An 11921-nucleotide genomic window follows, 5' to 3' on the forward strand; every position below is an offset into this window, starting at 1 on the left:
CATGTGCAGCAGTACACCCTGTCAGGTCGCGATGATTGACCGCAACGCGACGGAAGTGCAGGAGCTGCACCATGGCAGCAGATTGGCAGTCATGCAAAGGCGTTCGGTCTAACCGGCCTCTGCTATTGGGAGAAGCACCTCGATCGAGAAGAAGCTGCATGATCGAGGTCCGAGATTCCATAGCAGCAATGTGAACTGGCTTGTTTAGTGATCCGTCGGGACGGTCAATCACTGTTGGGTCGCTTTGTAAGATGCAGTGGACGATACTTATCGACTCTGCGGACTCTCTTTGCAAAGACACCCAGATGGCGAAATGTAGTGGGTACGTGTATACGCTCTCTTCACTAGGAGCTCTGATCTTCGTTTTCACAAGGTCAGGGGAGCAAGCTAGCAGTGCCTCCAGGCTGTCAATATCTTCTCGATCAATTGCCTGAGTCACAGCGGTCGTTCCATCCGTGGCCTGGGTGCTCAGTAACTCAGATGGGAACAATTGAACAGTTGTTTGTATTTTCTCCAGGTATTTACTCCCATGGACAGCCATTCGTTCGGCTGTGGTCAGCAGCGACAAGGCACAGGGTAGAGGGAACTTGTCTAAATCAGGGTGGGAAGGGGGTGGCATGAGTGGGCTTCGGTGGTGAGGGAAAGCAGCCGCCCACAGCAGCTTGAAGATTTCTGGGAACTGATATTTGACGGCGATATGTAACGGAATAAAGTGCGCCATGCATTCATCCTCACTCGTCAGGATGGCTGGTGCAAGTGGGTCGGCCCCGAGCTGAAGAAGGGCCCTCACCGCGCAGATGCTTCCTGCCGCAATGGCCGTTGCAAGAGGTATCCCTTGAACTTCAAAGGGCCACTGAGAATGAAGCACAACTCTCTCCGAAGCAGGTACAATCTGATTTAAGACTCCGTTCTTCTTGAGTTTGTCCCCGTGCATCCCCTGCAGTAACCGTGTAAGTCGGTCAATATCCGCGTCTGAGAAGCAGAAGAGCCAGTGCAGCAATAGAGAAGCAGAAATCGTTTCTATTGAGTCCCATTTCTTGACCAAAAGCTCCACCACGTCCACGTTTCCAGACCAAGCTGCACGCTGCAGGAGGGACTTCTTGTCAACGTCTAGGCTGAGAAGTTTCTCTGTGGCCATTGAGAGCAATACCCCGACCAACTCCGTGTCATTTCGGTCAATAGCAACTTCGAAAAATCTGTTGTAATGTATTTGGCCCTGGTTATCCCGCACCAGAGGATCACTGGTGTCGGCGTATCCTGCGCTGGTGGGTGAATTTAGGATAAGTGCCCTCTTAACTGCGTTATAATCAGGGAACTCGGTCGACCGGGGATGTAGCTGCTTAGCGGTACGAAAACTGAGCGCCAGAGACTCGGTATAGCCTGGATATGCTGCGCTTGTTTGCAAAAGGCAGGCCTCGATCCGCGGTCCAAAAATCCGAGCGAGCGTGTGGCCTCCCTCTCTGGCCTGTCGAAGGACGGTAGCAGCTTTCTGGTAGTTCCTTGAAGTTCCAAATGCATTGATATAACACAGCATGACCTGAAACGCAGCGGTTGTTGTGCTCTTAGACTCGCTGGTACTGTCAGCCTCTGTCTCCAAATCATGGAGCAGCTGCCTTTGCTGTGGCCAGGAGATTTCCACGCCGTTACCCCTTGTGAAAATTGAGTATCTTGTCGTCGCGGTTACGTTTAGAGCTGTTAGTGCCGATCCTAAAGGGCGGTTTCTCGAAGAGCTTGTCATGACGGGGAGCCGACTCAGGTCTGATATCCGCTGGCTAGGTTCAGCCTGAAGCGTACGCTCAAACAAAGCGTGAAGGAACCTTTTCTCGAGCCCGGGGACCGGGAATTTGATGGTATTGAGGAATGATTGAGCAAGATTTTTTAGCCGACAGGGCGCAGGTATGGGCTGGCCGCCAGTAGCCGCAGCAAGCTGTCCATCTTGCGATGGCTTCAAGGGAAACTGTAATCGATACGAGGCAGCGGCCTCATTCCATGATATCTGAAAGTATTTTTGCCCGTTGGCGAGTACCTCCCACACGCAGAGCCCGAATGCCCAGATATCACACTTGTGGAGATCCTCAGGAGAGATAGGATGGGTGTTTTGCCGACCGACTTCGGGTGCGTTATACCTAGTTATGAGAGTGAGCGTGGGCCAGCGACGCTACGACGTTGGTAGAGCTTACGGGGCAGTGCCGAAATAGCGAGTCGACCTTTCCGACGCGGAGTTGAGGATGATGGAGTGGCCAAAATCCGATACTTTGGCAATCGCTATGGATGGACGGTCAGGGGCAGGAACGACGAGGACGTTGTCAATCTTGAGGTCCCCATGTACAATCCCGCATTTGTGAAGGGCCATCAGCCCACCGGCGATATCAGCAACGAGAACCTCCTTGGTCGCGAAGGGCCTCTCAGATATTCTTAAATAGTTGCGGAGGGAACCATCTGGAGCGAACTCGACCGCGATGATGGGTGATAGTCGATGCTCGTCAAGGCCCCATCCGTAGCCCAAGAGGCTGATCGCATTGGGGTGATCAGCCAGAGGAGGGTGATTCATTATCAGAATTTCTCTCAGTACCGCTTGAAGCTGTCGCCGGAAAGAGGCTAGGTTCTGCTTGACGTGGTCTTCTGGCAGTCGGATACGCTTGATAGCGATGACATCCCCATCGAATTTGCTCTCTGAGACAGAGAAGGTCTGTCCTTCCCCAACCCTGCGAATCTCGCGTAGACGGTCGATTGGGAGTTGTTTGAGGTTCATACGTTGAGCAGCAGAGAGAAGACTCTCGAGGCTGCCAATCTCCTCGGAATCGAGACTCCCAGCATAGCTTAACCCATCGACAGTCGACAGACGCGTCCTGGGAATCGATGTTGACAATGATAGAGCAGTCGCATCGCCTCTCAATTCAGCTGTATGGGCTGTCAGTGAGATGTCAAGAATGTCAGAACGGGCCGTGATCAATACCGAACCACCCGTCACTCAGCCCCCAGTTCAGCATTCCTGGTCTCAACTGAAGAAATCGCAATCTCTCTTTGCATTTGAAAGCGCTGTGACAGCGTTGGGGAAGCTCACGGAATCGCAGAAGTATTGAGAAACACCAGCCTTTCAGCCTCCCCCACTCGCCCAGTGAGACGATTGATTAATTAAAATGGGTCCTCTTCACCACGACCGGAGGCGAGCTCATTCATCCCCCACCCAGTACCACCTCCACGAAGTCACGCCATGACCGATCCAGTCTCAGTGGCGGGCATTACCGTCGCAGTCGTCGACGCGCTGATCAAATATGGCGAAAGAACAGCAGAGCTCATCTCGGATGCTCGGGCATTCCACGACGTACGCAATCGCGAGGCTCCCGGCGAGGCTGATCTGATGGCTGTGCTAGGTTTCCACCAAACTCCACCGACTCGTCGTGGACGAAAACTTGCAGACCAAGCTCTTGAAGGGCTTGCTTTTCTCTGAATGCTGGGTTGGTCTTCGAGGGCTCGTTCTGTCTCTGTTCTGACAGCTGAGATCCCCACAGGTCTATGGCGGGAGGACACTATTCGAACAGTTCGAGCCCGATGTCCAGGGACAGATCGATCTCCTCTTCGCTGAGATCCAATCGATCCTCCGAGAGGCTGTCGATCTCCTCGAACGCAGATACAGCGTGTCGAGCAGTCGCACAAGCCCTTCGATACCAGTCATCCTGCGCTGGTCCTTTCGAGACAAGAGGAGGGTCGAGGCCATCTTGTTGTCGTTCAAGGACCGGAACTCCAGGCTGAAACGAAAGATTGAGCTCTGGTGCTTGACGTCCCAGCTTGGTATTTCTTCTGATCATTTAAGACACCTTCAAAGCGACGAGACATCCAAGCGCCTTGGATTCGATAAAGATGCCGCCCTTCGTCTGGCTCAGCACGGCGCAGAAGCGAGCGAACTGGATTCCCTTGAACTATCGTCTTCCTGGGAACCGTATCTTCAAAATGTCACCCCCGTGGAACATCAAGGTCTGTTTACCGTTCTGCTCAAGGACTCTCACGCATATATTCAGGAGAATCATCGGTACAATATTACTATGCCAGCTCACGGCACGAGCCCTGCCAGCAGTAGCCTCGATGCTCGGACCAAGGGCAGGATTGAGTCGCTTGCAAGACTGCTTCATCAACCAAAAGAACAGATTTTTCGCATCCTCCCCTGTGTTGGATGGAGGAAGATTCCCGATCAAGACGCTGTAGCGTTTATCTTTGAGCTGCAAAACCCTCTTGGGGCGCCAGTCAGTCTGCAGAGGATCCTCCACGAGTCTAAATTCGTCCCGTCTCTGGGGGACAGATTCCGATTGGCACTCGAACTATCTCAGTGCATGGCACAGATTCATATGGTGCAATGGGTATATCCGCCTTTCCTTTGGCCGTGTCTTGTTCAATCTAATGATGATAACAAGCTCCACGAAAGCTTCCGAAGCGACAATATCCTGCTACTCCCACACCACAACACCACCGACGACTTAGAGCAGCGCCTCGACATCAACTACGCCGAGCCCTGGGTCCTAGGCTTCGAATTTAGCCGCCCAGAACCCTACTTCTCAGCCGGCCATTCCGACTTCGAACCGAGCCGAGACGTCTATCAACACCCAGACCGCCAGGGCCAACCGACCTCAACGTTCAACAAATTCCACGACATATACTCCCTCGGCGTCGTACTTCTAGAAATCGGGCTCTGGGAACCTGCCATTAAGCTGGAGAAGAATCTGTTCGCATATGCTACAAGCGGAGCCGCGGTGCGCGCACAGCTGATCAAACATGCGCAACGACGGCTGGAGCCTCGCGTGGGAAAGCGGTACAAGGACGTTGTCCTGAAGTGTCTGACCGGGGATTTTGGAGCTGAGGATGATACGCGAGAAAATATGAAGCTGCAGCAGGCGTTTCGGCATCAGGTGCTCGATGTGATAGAGCAAGCGGCAAATGCAGTATAAAACCAATAATATTATAAAGCTTGTAGAGATAATAATCTGGCTATGCGCTTGCAGATATAATTTGGTGTGCGCAGTTGGGGAGTCGAAGCTCAGTATATGCGTGACGAGCCCAGGATATATATACGACCGGTTGGACCAGAAGCACTCTCTGCAACATATATACGTAATAGGATCTTGGGTATCTTAGACCGCGCTGAAAGTTTGCCCTTCTCAAGATCCTGCCTCATCGTATCTGACCTCAGCAGGGAATCGTACGCGTCCGTAGAATACCTCAGCGCCAGAGCCCTCTTCAGAGGGAAGATTTCCCCTTAACCCGGCGGCTTTCACTTACTGTGTCGACGTCAATATTGCAGAGAAAGACGTAGAAAAAGGAGCAAACATACCCTTCGACAGCTGCTCCGTCTTCTTCCTGAACCGCTCCATCGGCGCCCCTTCTACAAAACGCTCCGACAAGGCGTTTGTAGCATCGAACATCGCAAGAATCCGCTCCCCTCTCAGGGGGGCATTCTGCAGACGTTTCGTCTCCATCATGCTCTTCCCGTCATTCACAGCCAGCTGTTCTCTTAGAAAGTTCAGGACGTGGGCCTGGAAATCCTCGGCTGGGAAGATCCGATTAATCAGGCCCCACGACTCCATCTCCTCGACGGTGCACTTGCGGCCGAACATGAGGAAGTCGTTGGCACGACGAACGCCGATGCTTTGCGCGAATGTGCGCGCTGCGCCGAACTCGGGCACGAGGCCGAGCGAGTTGAATGGAACCTGCAGATACGCACCGGCCGCGGCGACTATGATGTCGGCGATGCCTTCGAACCAGGCTGCGCCGCCTCCGACGGCTGGGCCGTTCAGCGCGAGGACGAACACCTTTCGGTGGTCGATCATGGATCGGAAGAGCTCCATTACTTGGGAAGTCAATTATCTTGTCGTGTATGGAGTACTAGGGAGGGAGGGTCGCTTCATACCGCGCGAGAACTTGCGCATGTAGAACAGCTTTTTCTCGGTTACTGTAGACTCCGGAGGGGGTGTCTCAAGTCCCTCTGCTATAGTTAGATAAGCCCTTTGTAGGCTGTGGAACTCATACCTCTGATGTCCGCCCCCGCGGAGAAGAACCGCCCTTCGCCCGTGAGGACAGTAAATACAGTGTGTGGGTTTTCATCTAACTCGCGGAACGCAGCGACCATGTCGAAGAGAAGCGTCTCGTTCCATGCGTTCAATGATCTGGGCCGGTTGAGCTGCGGTACGTGAGCGACGAAATGTGATGTGGAGCCAGGAAGCCGAATGAAATGCCAACCTTGATGACACCGATTTGATCGTGGATGTCGAGGATGAGGTGTGTGTACGTGGATGCCATGTTTATCAGAGAAATCATGAAGGATGAAAGAGGGCGTAAGCGAAGCCATCGAGTTCGTCGAAATGTATGGCGCTGGCTATGCCTCCATGTCAGCCGCGGCTATCGGGCGATCCCCCGCTGTCCCCAAATATCTTCTTTGGCCCCAGAGCCATTTGTCTTTGGTGAAGCATATTGCTGGGGTCCTGAAATATGTGATAAGCAACCTTAGAGAAGAATGAGGCTTTCGACTCTCCGGTTGTGGGAGCACTCCAGAGGACCAAGCTCTTCAGACAGGTATTAGCATAAAACGCATAATTACTCAGCTGCAGCAGTGCATTTTATGCATCCCAAAAGGGAATGATGTAAACATAGCCACCCTGCCCGTGACGTCAGCTCACCGCCTGCCGCTTCGGGTCTTTTATTTACATCGTCCTTTTGGCTTTTGGCTTCCGCTCGTCTCAACCACGCACCTCACACCACCGACGTTGAGTCCACTTTCTATCTCGATTCTGTCTCTCCGTTCTCTTCGTTCTCATCAAATAGCTTACACTAATATCCAATCCCGCTCTCTTCGTCCCAGCCATGCCGGTCCGCCGGTCCGCTCGCCTTCGAAGCCTTGTCGAGGTCGACGAGGTAGGCTTTCTTTGACGCCCTTGCTTGGTGGATGTTGCTGACCCTCGCTTCACGTCGCAGAATACCCCCGCAGAGTCGAGCAAAAATCAAAACAATGTCAACAACAACACGAACTCCCATAACAACCTGGATCCTGTAATGGAGCACGAGGAACCTCGTGCCCCCGAGTCTCCCAACATCCGCCGCACCCCCGCAGCAACGGTTCAGATGCGCACTCCCAAGAAGACACACACCCAGAAAAAGTCGCCAGAAAAAACACCAACAACCTCGATCACACGGCCAACCCATAACGAAATGCATCCCAGCAAGGTACACCAAAGCACAACCAAACAAGCGGACTCGGGCTTGATTTTGGGATTCGGTCCGCTCAAGAAAGACGCCCAAGGGAACGTTGTGAAGGACACTCCAATCCAGAATACACCAAGCAAGATGAACGCGTCTCCCGCCTCAGCGTATTATGGCACCCCTGCGTTTGACTTCAAATTCTCGTCACAAGAGTCTCAACTCAGTGACGAAGCGAAGAAGCTTATGGAGAGCCTGCGTGAGGATGTCGCGCGGTGCAAAGCAAAGATGATCAAAGAAAATGCCAGCGCAGCTTCAGCCGCACCGCATAGTGAACGCAAAATTGCGAAACCAAAGGGCAAGGCGGGAAGATTCTCCGACATTCACATGGCCGAATTCAAAAAGATGGATTCTATCGCAGGCCATGCGTCGGCTTTCCGTGCCACTCCGGGACGGTTCCAGCCGGTCGAGAAAACACTCAAGAGAACCAATTCCAAGGCGCGCTTGGATGAGCCTGAAAGCCACACTGCGCCGGCCGAAGCTTCTCCGAAAGCACAGACTCCTACGACCCCCTCCGCGAAACGGGTGAGGCATGACAAGCCGAGTCTTACGTCGACGAGCCGTTTGGTTACACCCAGGTTGGCAATTGCGCGTCCCCGGACTGGCGTTCGCAGCTCCTTGTTGACACCGACTCGAGCCTCGATTGCGCGCGCCTCCGCTAGCCTCAAGCCTACCCGTACTACCAAGATTCCCTCTTTAGCGCGATCTCCTCTGTCTAAGCAGGCTGAGGCTCCTACTACTCCTCGTACAGAATTCAACCCACGTTTCAAGAGTAGTATTCCCACGCTAAGCAACCTAAAATCGATTTTACGCCGTCGCGAGCCTCTTTTCTCGAAGGATCCTTCTAAGATTGCTGCTGGAACTCATCAAGCAGCTCCGGACTTCACTCCCGATCTTCTGCTTCAGCCGTCTCGCGAAAGCTCACATGAGCCGGCCGCAACACCATCTCCGAAGAAGCGGGTAGAGTTCACTCCAAACAGCAAGGCGCGGCAGGCCGAAGAAGTGGTCTCACCTTCACCATCTAAAGCGCCCGCTACGGCCTCAACTATCCCCTCCACATCCGATGTGATTTACCCTACTCTACCCACTCTAACTCCCGAACGCAGCAGCGCTCAGACTTTCACAACTATTCGCCCCGTTCGTCCCTCAGATTTCGCCATGGAGGCCGCTCTTCCTGAAATCCCAGGCATGCCGCACGGTCTTAGCCACAAGAAGAGGCACCGTGCCGCTGATGATGAGGCCGACCGTGAGAATGTCCCGCCAGCTGACAGCGTTTCCCAGGAGCGTAGTGCCAAGCGGGTGAAGATTAGCTCGCCGGCGCCGAGCAAAGTCATTGCCTCAAGCCCACTCAAAGCGCGCTCACACACTCCCCTTCGGTCGGGTTCCAGGGCCAGCCGCACCGGGACTCCGGCGAGTGGCCGCCCTCAGGGTCGCATGCTCAGCGTGAGCCGGTTGAACATGCTGGCCCAGCCGAAGCATCGACCTTAGGCGACGGTGTAACGATTTGCATATCAGCGTTGAACTTAGCATACACGGTTGGAGTAAAGTTGCTTTTCGTGTCGCTTGGTGTCATCAACCATCGGGCTGCCTATGTATTTATTAGTTACTGGATTTGATATCTTTGGTCTTTTGTGACTTTCTTGTTGATTATTCAGGCGCTGGAAGCATCCGGATGCAGATTGATGGCGTTCAAACTGTCAGAGTATGAAGTTGCTGTACTTGCCATCTCACTTGAACATGAATCACATTCAGTTAACCTGCACAAGCAGATTGTAACAGTGTATCACTGGCATCAACACCCGGCACTGGGACATGTAGATAAGCAAGCCTTTGGGTCAGATATGAAGGCTCTTAGTCTGTGTTGTGAGACGAAGGTATGGCATTCTGTGATGCTATTATAATAGAGGACGTGTAATATACATCTCAATCTGAACAAGCTAATGGTGAGCAGCACTTACAATGATAGTGCGAAAGAGGACATCCGTCCTGCGATGATACCCTCATTCCGAACCACGATCACCTGCACTATTCCCAGCCTTCTCATTCCAAACCCTCACCTTCGGGACCCAACTCGACCGAGAGCCAGACCCATCCCCCGACCCATTCCCACTCCCCGTCTGTCCCGACGACCCGAACGCGTCATTATCGTGGTCATGAAACCCCGCCTCATCACCAAGGACATCGCGCGTCTGAAGAAGAACTGGACTCTCGTCGCGCGGATCCAGAGCGCCCAGCTTCACGAAGAGCGGCTTCCACGTTGCCGCGGCGATGCACAGGATGCTGACGCCCTGCTCGATGATGGACCAGAACGCGATGGGGATGATCGCCCAGGAGATTTGCGGGTTTGTGGCGATGCCGAGATACACGAGGCGGATTATTGTTGCGATGCTTGCGCTGCTGCCGTTAGAGGGGGGAGTTGGAAGGGAGAAGGGGAAGGGGACGAACAGTGATCCTAGCCCTAGGAGGACGCGAATGGATAGCTTCGTCCGAGGATGCATGCGCATGCCCCACAGAAGCATGAAGGGGATGACAAGCCCCAGGATGATATCGGCGGCCATGATCCAGACGCCCTGGACGAGGGTCATGACCATGCGCGACCAGAAGGCCTCACAGTGGCCCTGGGCAGAGGGGTTGTCGAAGCGGTTCCAGTGGTAGGAGGGCGGGTGGCAGAAGAGGCTGGCGTGGATGATGGAGGCGAGGGTGACGGCTGCGCCGGAGATCATGATGACGAAGAGCACGACGAACTGCAGGGTTGTTTGCACGAGGCGCAGCAGCATGCAGGTGAAGGAGAGCTTCATGAGGTAGGTGCCGGCTGTGTAGAGCATGTCGCAGATGAAGAAGTGCTGTCTGCGTTAGGTTTCGACGTGTTTGACGGATGAGACAAGTACCTTTAAGCCCTCTCGGCCGGACTCTGGAGAGGGATGGATGGCGAGGGGCACGGAGCCGACGAACTGGCAGTACGTGAAGATGAGGGTGTACGCCGTGAACAGAAACTGGAAGTAGGGTCAGATCCGATCTATACAGATACAGGGTTGAGTAGGGTACGTACCATTGCAAACACGGCCAGCAGGTCATCGAGAAACGGCCCCTTGCCAAAGTGGATGCGCACGTACAGGCGCACAGCCGTGAAGAGCCATGCCGCGACCACGAAGACCAGACAGACGACTATACACCCTGTCGGGTCGTAGCCCATGGTGTCACCGAAGCGCGAAGCAGCGAAGTACAGTTGTCCAGGCCATGAGCAGATGAAGCCGATGCGAGTCCACAGAGGGCGAGATACTCGAGCTTGAAGTGTCTCTACTTTACTCACTCATCAAGAGGGGCTTTGTTGGGGGTGATCTCACGACCTGGATCGGGACAAGGGGAGCAAATCAACGTGCGGAGGGAGGAGTGAGCCATGGCCGCGTTGGGAACCAGATTTCCAGTCGCATTTTGAGTGGACGGCTTATTCAACCGGCTCTGCTAGTCGAAGGCAGTTTCTTTCAACCCTGAACTCTGCTCAAACCTTCTTTGTCAATGGCAACGGACATGGAGGCAACGGCTCTGGATAGAGCTTCAGCGCCACGCAACGGAGATTCGTCGATCTCTTCGAACCTCGCTCGTCCCCCGAATGCTCGCGGGATCCCTGGGATCTGGATGTGTGTGATGGTGTGCAGCTGGGTACTTTGGTAATGATCAGTTCTTTGTTTGGATGAGCGCAAATCATTCCTTCTCCCTTGCCGGGTGAGGGGCGTCTCTTATCGTGCGGCTGATCACTGCATGAGCTGCGAATCACAGACTGGATGAAAATGGCGTAAATATGGTTGCGTGTTGTTCTCATTCTCTTTCTTTTATACCCTCCAGCTCGACCCTCCTCCGTCACTGGGAAAACGAGCTTAGCGACTAGCACTGGATCCTTTGGAAATTCTGACGAGAAATGCATGCATATAAATACATAATGCAGGGTCCGACGTCGCAACGCCAATGTGATCGAGGAACAGAGAAAAAAAAAGCATATGGTCAGAGCACAGTGCAAGCTAGAAAGGATAAACCAATGGTTTGACCAGAACGTAAGAAAGATAAGGCGCACGGCAAAATCTAAGGATGAGGCTCCTTGCCTCTGCTGAACTGTAGTGTAACTGCCAGAATGATCGACGCAATATCTTCTACATCCTTAGCATTGGAAATATCCCACGGGCCAAACTCATTCATCTGGATGAATGATTCGCACTTCTGGTCGCGATTGGGATTCGTGACATAGTCAATGTATTCGGCATCGTACTCCGCGATGACGAGGTATATTTCGTGCCGGTTCTGGGAGATGAGGAGGCGACGAAACCTGAGAAGACTCTTCCGCATTTTATGCTTAAGGTGACCCATTGCGCTGAGCCAACTGAGCATGTCTCACGCGGCGAGATTCTTCCCATTGCCGCTTACATGGCACACCGAATGAGCCAATACACCTACGTTCAACATTACTACTTGCCGGTAAGCCCATATTTTTCAACTGATGCCGAACGAGAGTCCCATTATTCTTCTTGTCTGGATGGAATTACTCTAATATCATCTAGATTCTCCTTGTCTCCTTTTTCAGATCCAAAGCACGCATACTACAAGTGTACCACGACGGGAAGCAGCTGCATATCTCCATGAGCAAGTTCTATGATCTCAGGAATGAAAACCGAGACAACCATGAACTA

The 11921-nt window shown here is 53.3% G+C and overlaps 5 protein-coding genes across 5 annotated transcripts; 2 read left to right on the forward strand and 3 right to left on the reverse strand.

Annotated features, from left to right (window-relative positions):
* The first annotated feature begins 2954 nt into the window (after positions 1–2954).
* Positions 2955–5271, forward strand: BJX67DRAFT_218534 (uncharacterized protein). The gene is made up of 4 exons (XM_071025690.1): positions 2955–3325; positions 3375–3458; positions 3513–4355; positions 4410–5271. The coding sequence occupies exons 1-4, from the start codon at positions 3215–3217 to the stop codon at positions 4938–4940; spliced, it is 1569 nt and encodes a 522-aa protein (XP_070890142.1). The 5' UTR covers positions 2955–3214; the 3' UTR covers positions 4941–5271.
* On the reverse strand, positions 5230–6288 carry BJX67DRAFT_377767 (enoyl-CoA hydratase/isomerase family protein; the record flags this gene model as incomplete). The annotated part of the gene is made up of 5 exons (XM_071032188.1): positions 5230–5270; positions 5324–5839; positions 5900–5974; positions 6019–6169; positions 6229–6288. The coding sequence occupies 5 exons, from the start codon at positions 6286–6288 to the stop codon at positions 5230–5232; spliced, it is 843 nt and encodes a 280-aa protein (XP_070890143.1).
* Positions 6289–6704: 416 nt separating this feature from the next.
* Positions 6705–9052, forward strand: BJX67DRAFT_343744 (uncharacterized protein). The gene is made up of 2 exons (XM_071028181.1): positions 6705–6900; positions 6961–9052. Exons 1-2 carry the CDS (start codon positions 6850–6852, stop codon positions 8728–8730), a joined length of 1821 nt encoding a protein of 606 aa, XP_070890144.1. The 5' UTR covers positions 6705–6849; the 3' UTR covers positions 8731–9052.
* A 41-nt stretch (positions 9053–9093) lies between these two features.
* BJX67DRAFT_369981 (uncharacterized protein) lies at positions 9094–10435 on the reverse strand (the record flags this gene model as incomplete). Its single annotated transcript, XM_071030850.1, has 5 exons — positions 9094–9126; positions 9300–9636; positions 9688–10085; positions 10131–10235; positions 10292–10435. The coding sequence occupies 5 exons, from the start codon at positions 10433–10435 to the stop codon at positions 9094–9096; spliced, it is 1017 nt and encodes a 338-aa protein (XP_070890145.1).
* Positions 10436–11319: 884 nt separating this feature from the next.
* BJX67DRAFT_377770 (uncharacterized protein) lies at positions 11320–11622 on the reverse strand (the record flags this gene model as incomplete). Its single annotated transcript, XM_071032189.1, has 1 exon — positions 11320–11622. One exon carries the CDS (start codon positions 11620–11622, stop codon positions 11320–11322), a length of 303 nt encoding a protein of 100 aa, XP_070890146.1.
* Positions 11623–11921: the final 299 nt, after the last annotated feature.

The sequence above is a fragment of the Aspergillus lucknowensis genome (assembly GCF_044049455.1).
Source record: "Aspergillus lucknowensis strain CBS 449.75 chromosome Unknown BJX67scaffold_4, whole genome shotgun sequence".
Classification (NCBI taxonomy): Eukaryota; Fungi; Ascomycota; class Eurotiomycetes; order Eurotiales; family Aspergillaceae; genus Aspergillus; species Aspergillus lucknowensis.